This window comes from Nanorana parkeri, unplaced genomic scaffold (genome assembly GCF_000935625.1).
Source record: "Nanorana parkeri isolate BGI_ZX_2015 unplaced genomic scaffold, ASM93562v1 scaffold399, whole genome shotgun sequence".
NCBI lineage: Eukaryota > Metazoa > Chordata > Amphibia > Anura > Dicroglossidae > Nanorana > Nanorana parkeri.
Genome location: NW_017306667.1, coordinates 1,068,974 through 1,084,359, shown reverse-complemented (window position 1 = coordinate 1,084,359; position 15,386 = coordinate 1,068,974). Strand labels below are relative to the sequence as shown.

Sequence of the window (15,386 nt, the reverse complement as noted above, 5' to 3'; positions counted from 1 at the left end):
GAGTATGTCTTGCATTTTGAGTTGATATTATGGTAGATGAGCCTCTGTCCCCATATTAGAAAGATCTGTGTCAAATTCATGAAAGCCATGCAACAGTTTTGTTACTATTACCTACGCCTGTAACCAATTCCGGCAGTTCTTATGTGTCACACTTTTTGCATTCAGGTGCTACGGTTGCGGCATATTCAAAGATATACCGCCATATTCGTGATGAGAAAGCTTGCGCCATCTGGATAGAAGACAGATTTCTAATGAGAGTCTGCTCCAGGAAATGTTTCATAAAATGAGACCCAAAACTTGTACAAAGTACGCAGGAGGCAGGACCCAACCTTGCTGCAAATTTTCTTTTTCTAATAACCTGATGACCCAATAAATCCAGAACCGTCCCATAGTCCTCAGTAACCTTACCCTTATTCAACGAATCGCATGTATTATTTTCCCTGCAGCACTCTCAGTCTATAAAATACCCATCTAAGATCTCCCTTGGCCATGACTGATTTCATTTTCATCAGCATTCCTAACTCTCTCTACACATCCGATTCTAGAACGCACTGGAACACATGATAAATGAGAAACAATGCATTCAGAAGGCATCCCTCCCATGTGCAGCTATTGTTTAAATGCTATGACGTCATTTAAAGCGATTCGGTCTGTAAACTGCTAACGTGCTGGTCCTGATGCTGTTTTGCCTGTCTGATGCCATCATCTGATCCCTGCATGGAATGAAAAGCAGTGAGATGTCACTTACAGCAGGACACCGAGTGCTTCCCGTGCTGCGTGCAAGCAAAACACATCGCTGAATGAGGCTCTGTCAGCTGGGATGTACGGCCAGTGGAGGGCGTGGGCTAGATGTCTGCATGCCTATTCCTGGAAGATGAAGCAATGCCCTGGAAGCGTTTTCCTCTCTGGGTAAAGATTCATGAATAGCTGGTAAGTCATGGACTGGGAGAACATGTCTAATCACATCTCGCCACACAACGAAGCTTTACCAGTGTGGATTTTAAAGGATAGTATGTGACGTGGGTATAGCCATCTTCCACTTTACTATGAAGTGACACAGAGTCAAGGTGCGAGCAACTTGCAGCCATACACTGGATAGTAAAGACACACTCAATAAACATCATGGAGGAGCTTATAATAAGTTTTTCTGTTTTAAATAATCTCTCTTATGTGTAAAGTGGAATGAAGGGCAAATATGATACAAAAGTGTAATTTCCCATATTAGAGGTGGACCCTGGGATAAGCTAATATTGCCTAAACCAGGAGTAGGCTACTCCGGCACTCCAGCTCCGGGGGTAGGTAACTCCGGCACTCCAGCTCCAGGGGTAGGCTATTCTGGCACTCCAGCTCCAGGGGTAGACAACTCCGGCACTCCAGCTCCAGGGGTAGGCAACTCCGGCACTCCAGCTCCGGGGGTAGGTAACTCCGGCACTCCAGTTCCAAGGGTAGGCTACTCCGGCACTCCAGCTCCAGGGGTAGACAACTCTGGCACTCACTGTGATAGAACTACAAGTCTCATGAGGCATTGCAAGACTGACAGCCACAGGCATGACATTTAGAGGCAAAGGCATGATGGTATTTGTAGTTTCACCACCAGGAGTGCCGATGTTGCCTACCCCTGGGCTAAACATAAGAAGCATTTGTATTCTTATTTGAATGTTGTGCTTTGCGTATTTCTTCCAGATCTGTGCAGGAATCCAGTGTCAAACTTCAAATAGAACATTGCCTGACTTTCATGGTACCACAAGAACATTGCCTGACTTTCATGGTACCACAACACTTTGTAAAGAAAAACTCCAGTTAAAAATGTTATTAACCCTTGTATTTGGGAAAGTGTCAGGTGCTTGTTTTTGCCTAGGGTCAAAAATATAAAAGTTATGCTCACCCGATCCTTGCCGGCTGTGACGGCACTCCCTTCAGCCTGTCTCCTCCTCCGCTGCAGTGGAGGAGGAGACAGGCTCCAGTGACCAGTCTAAGAGCAAGCCGGCTCAGAGCATCGGGTGAGTATAACTTTTTTATATTTGATCCTAGGCAAAAACAAGCACTTAACACTTGCAGTGCGGGGGTAGCACCACTCCAAGGTTTAATAACATCTTTAACCGGAGTTCTGCTTTAATTGTTCAATCATTTTATTAAAACACATTAAAAGACAATCATATCAAAATATACAAACATTTTTTTATAGTAATAGGTCATAGTTTTCCTGAGAAAAGTGATTTTCTCAGGAAAATACATATTCATATGTATTGAAGTCTGTTAATGAAATTATCGGATGTGGTACAGCTCAGCCACAATCAATTTATAGATCCAGTAATCCAGCGCGTCAGAGCTTCCTGTAATAAAGACCAGTCACTGCTGCTCTTTCTCCTTGTGCAGGGTAACTGGTCTTGTATCCGCCCCTCCTGTAGCTTTCTGCGGGCAGCCTGTAGTGGATCCCTCCCACATGCTCAAGTTATGTGCAGCACCATGATAATGCCATTAATAACTGGGTTTGCAAAGGCATTTGGTGCACATAGTGGATGTGCATCCTTTGTGGCTACTGATGAATATGTTTAAATAAAAGTTTTTATGCCTGAAGTTTATTTTTAGCTATTCAGATAAATGTGACCAGTGCAATTACAGTATATAATTGTGACTGCTATAGGTTTCTAAACTATCCACAGGGCCCTTTGAATAGCTGTGAATGTTTGTTCTGTGCAGATATATGCCTAAACAAATGTTCTTTAGTTTCTTTACAAGGCAATGTATTTTCAAATTTGTCATGCAATACCACATTATGGCCACTAGATGTCGCTGAGAAGTATAGCAAATAAAGACTTATTTCCTATGCTCCTTTAGCTCCATCTAGTGACCATAATGTGATATTATATGAAAACATTCACAAATTCATTACACTTGTAAAGAAAATAACCAAAGAATGTTCGTTTTGGCATATATTTGCACAGAGTGAACATTCAAAGATAGCCACAGAAAGAACAGCCCTGCAGATTACTTATAAATAGACCCCTATGCCTTCACCATTGTATGGAAGAAGCAAAGCCTAACATTCCATATGCGGGGTGCTTATGATGTAACTCTCAGTTGGTTGCAGGAGTTTAAAGAACATCTAGCCTGCTTTTAAAGTTATGTTTTAAAGACTACAGTAAGTTCGGAAAAAAACATGCAAATATCGATAGAATGTATACTGTAAATAATTTTCAAGTGCTGACGTTAGAACAGAGACAAGACTTTATATATGCATTCTGTTTTGACGCTTGTAACAAGTGTCATTTGATAGTTTAGGGGGGTTGCTGGGAAGACAGAGGTGTGTGATTTGCTTACATTTCACAAAACAGGTACAACAGGTTTTGGTGCCAAATAAATCCTGCAAGTGATATATCAATGCTCTGTGTAATCAGCCTGTTACGTGCCAGAACAAAAATAGTCAAAGGCAGAGGCCAGAATTAAAATCTGGTATGCAGCCAGATCACACAGCAATCTAGTAAACAACACGAAGATGGGCACAGTCCTGGATTAGAACAGATGTTTCTGCATATAGAGGTATGGACAAAATAGAGAAACGTATAGAGCGTAGGGAAGAGCCAAGGGATGGCTACCTGGCATGACGGAAGAACCGGCGAACAAGGACGAGTCACACCAAGAGTACAGAGGTAATAAATGACTGGTTAATTCTGCTGTAACCGGATCACATATAGTGGTTCTTCCCACCATCCAGGGCAACAGTCCACTGGTTGATGTGTTCTTCCTTTCTCTCCAAACATCCCTTATTATGTGCAGTACTTGCACCATTTCCACCTTGAGATCAGTGATCTGTCAGATGAGAAAATTGATCAAAATGCGAAATCGTAAATGAGTGATCCGATTGTAATGTGTGTGTGTTTGTCTGAGCAGTATAATTTGAAAGAAGAACTCTGGGCAGTGGCATCACAAGGGGGTGCGGCCAACACCCAGGTGACACCAAAATGACTGTCAGTCATTTTGGTGTCACCCCCTCTGAAAAGTCGGGCACTCGGTCATGGACAGAGAGCCCGACAGAGAGGAGGGGACTCGGCGGGGTAAGATTAAGGTGAACATCCCCTTCTCTCTCTGCCGGCGTCCATCTCCAAGATGGCCCCCGGCAGGTATCACCAAGATGGCTGTGCATGCGTGTAGACATCATCGCGCACGTGCGTGGTGATGTCACGCGTATGTGCGATAACACCACGGCCGGATGTCACCTGGTATCAGCTCCGGGCGACACCCGACCTTGGGACTCCCCTGACTCCAGGCATATTGCATTTGAACCCTTGAGGTGGGGCTTCCCCCACATTGCAAAGGGGTAAGTGCTCGTTTGTTTAGGTAGCTAAAATTACAGGGATATACTCACCCTAACCTCGATCCTGGCTCGCTTCTAGATCGATCCCTTCAGCCTCATTCCCTGTCTGCTCCAGCGTTGGTATTTCCCTCCTGTCCTGTACACTGTATATAACCTGATGACTCACACAACCTTAGACCGCTGGAGCGGCGGAGGAGACAGGCTAAAGCGATCAGTCTAACAGCCAGCCAGGATCGAGGTTCGGGTGAGTATATCTGTTATTAGGTGAGGTGTACTGAAATGAAAATTTCAAAACTATATTTATTTTTATTTATTCATTTTTTATTTTTTACTTTACTTTTAGCGGCTTCGGGGAAATATTGGGGGTCTAAACAGACCCCTGATATTTCCCTTTTAAAATAGAAAAAGAGATTGAGGACACAGAGTCCTCAATCTCTTTTTCTGAAGCCCGTTATAAATGAACAGGAATGTTCTATGAGTGTTCCTGTTCATTCATAACATGAGGACAGAGTGTGTTTACTATAACCACAATCATGAATGAACAGGAGGTGATGTAGATTACTTCCCATTCATTCATAATTGAGGATATAGTACACATACTCTGTCCTCAATTATTTACAAACACTCAGCGATCACTGATTACTGAGTGTTTGTACCTTGCTCTCCACCCTGACAGCTGTCACAGGAGGCTGAGCGAGCGGAGCGGGAGGAGAGCTCAGCCTGCTGACACAGCACTGGCTGTCTCCGCCCACACTGCTCTCGTCTGATCTGTGACAGGAGGCTGATCTGTGACAGAGGGTGATCTGTGCGGGGAGGAGAGACGCCAGCCGTTCACAGCGCTCTCCTCTCGCTCCTCAGCCGCCTGTGACAGTTTCTCTCCTCCCCTCTGAGACACAGAACAGCGGGGAGGAGAGAAAGAATGGATGCACCGCTGTATCGGCCAGAAAATGGCACTTTCGGCATTATGCCAAAAGTGCAATTTTCGGCTATGTTTCGGCGGCCGATATATCGGTGCATCCCTATCTGTTATATGTATATATCAGCTCTGTTATTTTAGCGCCCTAGAGAAAACAAGCACTTTGTAGCCCTACTGCAAGGGTTAAGATTTAATTTGCCCATAGTTCTTCTTTAAGTCTTGTAGACCGGACCTCTTTTCTTCCAACATTCCTTTTAAAACAGAACTCCAGGAAAACAAATAAATAGACAGTTACAATTTTACAGTATATGTCTACTGTTTTATCTTATATATTACAAGTATTTATATACCAGCAATTTATTCAGTGCTTTACATACTGTACATTCACATCTTTTTAATGCTGGGCACACACCTTACCACCATTGCGATACTTTTGTCTTGCGATGGTTGTAAGGTAATTTAAAAAACGTACGATCTGCCTATCTTGGACAGGCAGATCGTACTTGCGATAATCGCTAGCCCGCCCCGCTGGGGGGCGGGCTTCCGATGACCGCAATGCCGAATGGTCAGTGTGCGCTTGCGCACACCAGCCCGTGCGGCTTTTATCTTGCGAACATGCCACAAACCAGCCAAAAATCGTACAGCCATTGATGTTCGGCAGGTTTTCGAACATGTTCCTAAGATAAAAGTTGTGTGACCTTACCGTAGCAGAGGTCGCACACCTTCCACACACCTTGCGATAATTCCTTGGATTTCCCGCGATTATCGTACGATTATTGCAAGGTGTGTGGGCACCTTAAAGGTGCCCATACACCTTACAATTATCTGCAGATTTTCTGTGGTCAGATGGAAAAAGTGCAACAGATTGGCCCAGGTGGAGATTCCTCCATCCACACAGTTTAGCGTAGATGGAAGAATCTGTTGCACCTTTTCCATCTGACCACAGAAAATCTGCAGATAATTGTAAGGTGTATGGCCAGCTTAAGGATTTGTAATTCTGTTAAGTCTTTCTTGTGATTCACTCACTTCTGCTACACAGCACAGGCACACAGGCGACAAGCTTATTTCCTGATTCAGCAATGCAACTTCCTATGTCACCTGTTTCTCTCCAATCTGCTCTTTGCACAGTTAGTTATCATCATCATCATCATCATCACCCCCTCTGTCTGATTAGCAGGAAGGTGATTTACGAGACAGTAAAGCTGAACCAGGAAGCAGTCAAGTGATCCCCCCGAATTTACAGTATTGGTGTGGTAATCGTAAGAGAGTTAAACAAAATGACACATCTTTTGGCAGGTAAAAGATATACAGGTTTTAAATGTGTTCTGACCTATTTTCCTGAAATCCACTTTATTATAAAAAAGAAAATCTTTACAAGCATGAAAACCACTTCTTTTGGTGAATATGTATTTCATTCCTCCTTAAAGGTGAATTACAAACAGATATAAAAGAAAACATTTTCATAAAGTATTCATAAATGTAGTTACAAGGCAGCTAACATAGGTACCTAAAACTGCCTTGCTATTCTTCATTCTACACACTGTGCTGTACCCTCGTCCCGGGCGCATAGATGGCGGGGGGGGCCTGCCGCAAGCCGGGCCGACTTTCACCAGAACAAGTGGGTACAGTTCTAGTGGATGTTTATATAATATGAGGGGGGGGGCGAAAAAAAAAATGTCTGCCCCGGGTGCCCATAACTCTGGTTACGCCACTGACCCTCTCTGCTCCACACCACCTCATTGTGTACACTGCTGGGCTGGGTCTTCTATGAAAGGGCCAGTTGGTTGTGTTTGCCCCCAGTGCAGAAGTTCCTAGTCCTCCCTGATTAGGCCTTCTATTCTTCCCAGTGTATAGTCACCTTAAGCTGTACTGCTCTTCATCTGATCTCATCTCTACATCCTCTCCAAAGCCAACAGAAAAGGTCACAGGCTGCAGAGACATTTATGTATAGTAATGCACTGGAAACATTTGCATTCATTTTTCTAGTCTGCTCTAAAAACTGACAGCTGAATATGGACTGATATTGGTAATACTGTGTGTGTCCGCTGCAGCTGTGTTTGAAAATTATTGACTTGCATTTTGGATATACTGTAGTGGCTTTTGTGCTAGCTGAAATATTTTCTTTAGGATTGAATAAAGTAGGAACAGATGAGAACCCCTTCCAGGTTTTTATTGTTCTCTGTGACCCCCATCTGGGTAGAGTAAACTTGTCTAATTGGACTCTCTCCCCACTCTGTTAGTGGAGTGGTAAAGAAGCAGCAGCATACTGATGAACTTATCTGTCACTCTGTTCTTTTCTGCTATCAACATGCTCCTTGTACTGCAACTCACCATATTGGCTACTTGTGCTGCCTCTTCTTCCTCCTCTGTGGGCTCTACTGTACAGGGACGTCAGGGGGCTGATATCAGGCACATATACCTTTATGGATGTATTACAGCCCTATATAACAATATGCAGTTGACATCGATGTTTAATTTCAGCTTGTCTAGATATGATAGTAATCTATCTTTATAAATAAGCCTGTTATGAGAGAAGTATCGGGGCTGCCATTGCTGGCCTCATTTTTAAAGCACACGTTCCCTGGCTGTGTCTGACATGAATGGTTTTAAGTCAGAAACCCAGGACAAACATGCTGCAAATGAGTGTCAGAAGAGTGTAAGAATTCCTTATGTCTATACTTGTTCTGGGTCAGCAGCTTAGAAGGCATTAAAGCCAAAACATCAGCATGACGGCTGGGGAACTAGCATTCTCAAAAGGAGAGATCAGCAATGGCAGCCTCCACTGTTGTATCATAACATATTCCCTTTATTTGCATAGAAACTGCAAATATGCTGCCTTTTGCCTAGCAAATATTTTAAAAAAGGTCCTGTTAGACTTTTAAACAGGCATTGAGTGTTTGCACAAGGTGAAGTGTTGTTGGTGAAGACTGAAATGTCTATTTAAAAAGCAGAAATATAGCCAAAATAACCCACTGCACATTTCTATAGCACAGTGGTGGACTTTACAAATGTGCGTTGTGCTATATTGGCTTTGTGAGTCCCCAAAAAACTCAAAAGCCAGGTCATGTGACCTGCTCTCCTCCTGTCAGGAATTTTACTCTGTAGGGTTCTGCAGGGTCTTTACCATGATTTACATTTTATGAGTGGGCTGTTTAATGCAAGCCACTGTGTGTGTAGCCTACCAAAAGACAGAGCAGATGTCGGCAAACCCTGTCCCTCGAGCTGTGGTAAAACTACAAATTCCATCATGCATCTGTCTGTGGCTGTCAGAGTCTCACAGTGTCTAATGAGATTTGTAATTGCACAACAGCTGGAGGGCTGGAGTTTGCCTACCCCTGCTTTATAGGACAACAAAAAGTGATATCTGATTCCCTTTGTTAATTAGCCCATCAGCGTAGTTTTTTTGCACAGCTGGGGTTGAAAAGTTTGAATCCTGGCAGTATGGCTGCATTACAGTGAAGCAGCACATGTTCAGCTTTGTTGTGAGCGATGCTACCAAGTCAGAGCCAGCTTAGCAATACATGGCTGGATTTCACTGAAAGTCTTTTAACAGTTCCATAGAGAGCCCTCGCCCTAAGCAAAGGGCAGCACAAACAGCTTTGGCACTTTGCCCCCACTGCACTGGCTGCCATGTAGATGTATACTCATGGGCTTTTTAGAAAACTGGGATGCCCTCTTTAATAAATGGTCCATGATCACATTAAATTTCTGGGATCAGCTAATTCCTTCCCTGAAGAGATTACAGTCTATTTCTGGTGCCTGTAGTGAAGAAAGGCAAAATAGGTAATCTGTGTCACTGCTTCTCAATCAGAGCGCATGCTGTATAGTTCAGAACCATCTGTGTGTCTATGCTTGTATAATGGAAATGAATGCATGCTAAAAAACGACTTTCCTGTTTTATTAGGATGTTACAGAAGAGCACAAGAATGGGTAAAGATTTCCGTTACTACTTCCAGCATCCATGGTCACGCATAGTTATTGCTTATCTGGTGACGTTTTTCAATTTTTTAATATTTGCCGAGGATCCCGTGTCTCACAGCCAGACGGAAGCCAATGTCATTGTTGTAGGGAACTGCTTTTCATTTATAATGACTAAATATCCAGGAGGAGCTTGGAACTTTTTAAAAGTCCTTCTTTGGCTTATTGCCATCATCGTTGGGCTTGTTGTCGGGAAGCTCCTATTTCACCAACGTTTATTTGGTAAGTGGTATATATTTTTCATATAACATTATGCATCTTTGTTAGTGGTTAAGCATTCCTGCAGTTAATTATTTGATTACAAATGGGTCAGGTGAATGATTTTGGTAAAAGAAAATGTTGTAGATTGTAGGTGCAGTCAATTTGGTCACCCATACGTATATTCCATACATAGTGGGTTTTTTTCTCTACCAAAGAAAAAATGCATTTTGAAAATATACATTCAAAGATGCCAGATAACAAAGGTCCAAGGTAACAAAAACACACAAAACGAAGTGTCAGCTGCCAAATCAGTGACCATTCAATCAAACCAGGCATATCTTTGTCAAACACACCGACATACAATATCATATGCTAAAGAAAATACAAAGTATCTAAAAGGAAGCCCAGGAAACTATATATATATATATAATGTGTATATATACTAGCAAGAAGGTCCAATGCTGCTAGTCCATATGGAGAGGAGAGGGAAACCCCAGTGAAGAAAACTAGAAAAAAGATAAAGGGGGGCATAGTGCAAAAAGACCAATAGTGTAGTTAGTTAATATACAATAATTGATTGAAATAAAGGCAGTAGGTATTGCACTTACAAGTGACCATGACAGAGAAGTAGCAGAAACAACCACATCTATGCAGAGGGAGATAATCACATCGTAGCTGGTGCTGTCCTGCCCTGACCGTGGGCTGACTCTCGATGGTTGATAGATAGTTAGAAGTGACTCGCCGTGTGTTGTCCAAGAAAGAAGGAATCACTGGCTCCCATGTTGGAAACACCACCCACTCTCAATGAGGTGATGTTTTGTAGATTTTTGAGCATTCCTAGGTCTGCATCTTACCCAATATTAGTCTGGGAGATGAGCCTTATAGTAGTCAATGGGGATGTACTGTGCAGACACGGTCAGGAGAAGATGTCCACTGTAAGATGTAAACCAACAACCGAGGCTGGGCCCATTGGAACTTGGTAAGTATTCATCTGTACATAGGGAGGGAGCGAGTTGTAATCTCAGCTTGAAGGGATCTGAAGCATAAATGCAATTTGTTTATAAAGTGCACTTATACTTTTAAGGTGAATCCCATTAAACTGAGGGCTGTTGTTAAATTCTGGACATTTTTAGAGCCAATAGGGAAATTACTGTAAAAAAAGGTAAAGGAAGCCACTGCCATGGGGGGCATATACCAATGCAAAATAAATGTAAAGAAAATACTGCGGGGTAAGGGTCTTCTCATGTAGCTTCAAGGGCAACATTTCAAATATGCGAATCCTTTAAATTAAATGCTTGCGAATACCTTAATAATATATGTGGTGTTACAGAACAGTATGATTTTCACTGACAGTCTCAGTGACAGATTACACAGTTAGAGCATATTTGGCTGTAAAATATTTTTTTTTAATCAGCTTGGCATACATAACACAGAAGCACCCTAATATGATTCATTTCAGTTTGATAAAAAGGATTTTTTTTTCAGCTAGCTTCAGCAGCAACACGTTTTTTCATCAAATACTAATAAGCTTGCTTTGACTGGCAGATAGAAATTGGCCAATAGTTCACTTTGGCCACCTTTGTTCTCACTGATACAAAACTGTCCGGTGGCTGTCCAAGTTTTCTAAAGCTTTCATTAAGATTTAAGAGACTGCAGATAATATAGCAGTATAAAACTGGCCAGCAGCAGGACATTTTTAATGAGTGAGAATCGGCTGAAATGTTGCTTGAGAAAAAGGGTACAAGTGGGTGTTTTGCCACAAAAATGAAGAGACCACAGATGACACAGCAGTCTAAAATTGTCCAGCAGCAGGATAATTTTAAATAGCAAGGCTAGGCCCAATGTACTAGAGACAGAGAGCGGAGGCTGGGCCTTCACTACAAGAATTAAGATACTGCAGAGGATACAACAGTGTAAAGGTGGCCAGCAGCAGGACAGTTTTAGTCAGGGAGTATTGACCTAACTAGTGCATGTCTCACTTTAAAAAAATCTATGTTAGGAGTTGCATTGAATGTGAATGCTATGTGAGGTGCTTCAGGTGCACACTGTTCTAGCTTTGCTAGAGGCGGATCACTGGAGATTTGTGCATCAGTGGTTGGGGGCTTTTCAAAGACGCTATCGCTTTCCCCCGAATGGGCAAAGATACAGCGTCTTTAACGTGTGTGGTGATGCACTGCAAAGCCCGAGCTATATGTGAACCTTTCCCTCAATTTGGCATTATACAAATATGAAGCCCCTTTGGGCCCATTCACACTTGTGAATCCTGTGTTACCACTACTCACAGCAATGCACATATCATGGTGCGTTACAATGCATTCCTCTACACGAATACAGTCATTAGCTATATGATTATACTTCAGTGGACCACAAGGGCTGATTGGTAATGGAGAGCTAATTTTTTTAATTGGACACTAAAAAAGAAAATATCAGCAATGAAAATTAAAGGGGTACTATTTTTCTTTTTGTTTAGATACTTTTTTTTTTTAATGATATGAGAATAAAACCGTGTCATATACTATAATTGCAATCTTCCCCTTGTGATTCATCTATAACATAATCAAGGATATTGAATGGTTTACATTTTTGAAAAATACAGTACCATCTGTAGTAGTCACAGAAGGGGGGTTTTATTGTTGGTTGAAAAAAAATAAAATGATTAAAAACAGGTTTAAATAGTAATGGTTAAGTATTAATGGAACAATTACAGCTAAGGGGAAATAAAATACAAATACATTTTATTTGAAAAAAAAAGTTTTTTTTACTTGTAAGGTTGTTTTAAATGACCTCATATGCAAATAAAAGGTAATTACTTATTAGATTTTAATGAAACATACAGACAATGTATGAAGTTATTATGTTTCTTTGTATTTTTTCTGAATTGTTTGTAAACACTGCTCAGAGGCAGGTTAGGCCTTGTTCACACCAAGCATGGAGCAGGTGCAGAGCAGTTGCAGACCGGATCAAAACTGCGTCCAATGTATTCCAATGGTATTTTTTGCTCCAGTTCACATCGCAGCGTGCAGTTCCAAAGCAGGTGAAAAAACTGCAGCAAGCCCTATTTTACCTGCTCTGGAACGCATGCAAACACATAAAAAATGCATCAAAAAAACACATGCAAATGCCTGGAACGCACTGAAAGCCCATGTTAAACGAAAAAAAATAAATTATTTTTTTAACCAAAAATGGCCTGGAATGCATCAAAAACACGGCAGAAAACGCGGCACAACCCACTGCACTGTGTGTGCAGAAACCTGAGCGGATCTGCTCTGCATTTGGTGTGAACAAGGAAGAAATACAAAGTAACATTACTACTTTTTTGTATTTCCCAAATGTAACTTCGTCAATCCAGAATGGTGGGCAGAGCTTGTGCCCAGGGGAGGGGGGCGATAAGGGTGGTGGTCTGGGTCATGAGTGGGTGGCGAGGGGAAGGGGGCGATAAGAGGGTGAGAGCGATAGGGTTAAAGAGGGGCAATGGTTACAGCCTTGTGGCTGGCTGTGGCTGTGAGAGCAATGAAGAACAGAGAGGAGCACATAGGAGGTTGTACAGCACTGCAGAGTTAAGGTGCTCATACACTGCACGATTTTCGTACGAGAATCGCGTGAAATCCTGTGATCGTACGATAATCGTGCAGTGTATGGAGAGCGTGCGACCGTTTCTACTGTACGGTCGCACGTCTTCCATCGAACCAGCATGGTAGAAAACCCGCCAAGAATCGTACTATTCTCGGCGAGTTAGTGGCCTGCATGTTCGACAACTGCCCGTTTGCAGTCAGCGTAAGCCCGCCCCTCATTACAGTTATCGTAAGCCCACCCCTCAGGGGGGAAGGCTTGCGATGATCGCATGTAAGATCTGCCTGTCCAAGATGGGCAGATCGTACGTTTTTTAAAGTACTTTACAACCCTCGCAAGACAAAAGTCTTGCGAGGGTTGGCGAGGGTTGTAAAGTGTATGGCCACCTTTATTGTGAAGGTGATCTACAGCTGTTGATCAGTTAACTTGGTCAGAAACAGGATGACAGCTGAAGAAGTCAGTGCCTGCACCACTGACAGCCACTGCACCACTCAAATATGGGGTCAGGGGGAGCAAAAAAAGAGAAAGGGAAACTGACTCTGGGCAGGACACTGAAGAGGGACACTGTGAACTTATAAATGTGATCAGCAACCATTCAGCTGCCTGATCACATTCAAAAAGCTGCGCACAAGTTGCCAATTTTAGATTCTGTTTGAATGTGATCAGCATCTTGTTAGACACTGATCACATTGATTATGTAAAAGACAAAGTGACAGGTATTATTTGAGCGTATGTTCAAGGTTGCTGAAGTGACCATGAGCTTACAGGTATATAAAAAGCAGAGGCCGTAAAGGTCAGGCTGCAAGCCGTTCTGCTCAGACCCAACTCTTACATCTGCGGCATCTAAAAGGTTAAAGCCCAACTCCAGCCACAGTGATTTTCTGTAATGGACAATGAACCACAACGTGGCTGCTGCTGTATGTTCCGGCAACTGCTCAGTGGGCTTATGCACACTTATTTCACAAAGACATTTAGTACCGTTTAAACAGAAAGTTTACAAAATTGTAAAGGATCCAAAAATCACCATTGCATGAGCTGGGATTACAAATACTGTAGAGCAATAAAACAATGTGTCTGAGTAGATGACATCACTCAGGAATGTGCAGAGGAGAGGACTTAAGGGATAGTGTGCAAAGTGCAGGGCTGCTTGTTTCTATTAGAGAGTGTATATAAAAAGCAAGAATAATGTCGAGACAGAAAATGAATGGCCAGTGTTAAAAATGGTAAGGGGAACATTAGTGCTGGTGGCTCACCGTGTTATACACTGATAAAATGTAAAGCATATTGGGTCTAAAACATCTAATTAAATATCAGCATGTGGCCTTTATTTATAATGTGACATCAGGCACTCAGACACACTGTTTTCAAGCTGAACAGTCTTTTCATTTTAGCAGGGAAACCCCTGCTAAAATTATTATGTCTTCAACTCATGGTACGTTAGCAAGATCAGTAAGTTGTAGATATAATATTAAATAAAAGGATACAGAATGTAGTGTACCTAGAGTTTTTGACACCCAAGGTGGATCACGTTTTAACCCTCCTTGTTATATATAATAATACTAATCATTACAATAAAAGTAGTAATAATCATGGCCAGAAGAGAAATGCAGACATACTCCCTTTGATTGGTGGTCATTGAAAACATGCCTCTTTGCACTGGTGTTTAGTGAAGGGAGTCCTTACGTTGTAGTCAGAGGGAGAGGTGCCACTTACATTGATGGTGAGAGGAAAATTAACCTCTTACATTATGGTCAGTGAGAAAAGGCCCACTTACATCAATGCGGAAAGAATGCATCATCTCAGTGGGAAGAATACCCCTTTTAATGGTGGTCATTGGATAGAATGCAACCCATACAGACAGCTCAAAAGATCATTGGTGTCATGCCCCTGGCTTTGGCTATGCAGGCACCATCAGATGGGAGGTCAATCAGCCACTGTTCAAGAAACTCCTTACAACCTCCAGAGGAGCTATAAGGTTACACAGAACCCTGGTTGAGAATGGCTGGTCTAGGCTGTCTATTTTTGTTCCACCTAGAGTTAAAGGAGAATTATGAGGTGAGTGATTTTCACTCAGCCTCATAATCTGAGCCAACCTGTGACAATAAAACTGTCACAGGTCGGCTCAGTAGATCGGGCAGTGAGCGAACACATACCGGCGCTCGCTCACTTCTCGATCCAGAGCCGTGACAGGGGAGAGACTGGATTCCCCCCTCCCCTGTCCAATCCTCCAGCGCTGACTGGCGGAACGGACGGGGGAGGGGGTGGGTACAGCTGGCTCTGCCTCTAGATAGGCAGAGCCAGCTGTCACTCACGCAGCTGGGTGGATCCAGACATAATTGTCGGGATCCGTTCCTGCTGCGGCGTGTCAGTATACCGCGAGCTGTAGCTCGCGGTATACTGAGCTTT

General features: G+C 42.7%; 2 protein-coding genes across 2 annotated transcripts in view; one reads left to right on the top strand and one right to left on the bottom strand.

Moving 5' to 3' along the window:
* The window catches only part of TWF1 (twinfilin actin binding protein 1), a 35,105-nt gene extending 34,311 nt beyond the window's left edge, over nt 1–794 (bottom strand). Inside the window, exon 1 of the mRNA XM_018559479.1 lies at nt 749–794. Within this exon, the coding sequence (XP_018414981.1) occupies nt 749–794 (46 nt within the window). The remainder of the gene's footprint in view (nt 1–748) is intronic.
* Nucleotides 675–15,386, top strand: part of TMEM117 (transmembrane protein 117) — a 164,399-nt gene continuing 149,687 nt past the window's right edge. Inside the window, exons 1-2 of the mRNA XM_018559482.1 lie at nt 675–930; nt 9,136–9,431. Of these exons, the coding sequence (XP_018414984.1) occupies nt 920–930; nt 9,136–9,431 (307 nt within the window). The 5' untranslated portion in view covers nt 675–919. The remainder of the gene's footprint in view (nt 931–9,135; nt 9,432–15,386) is intronic.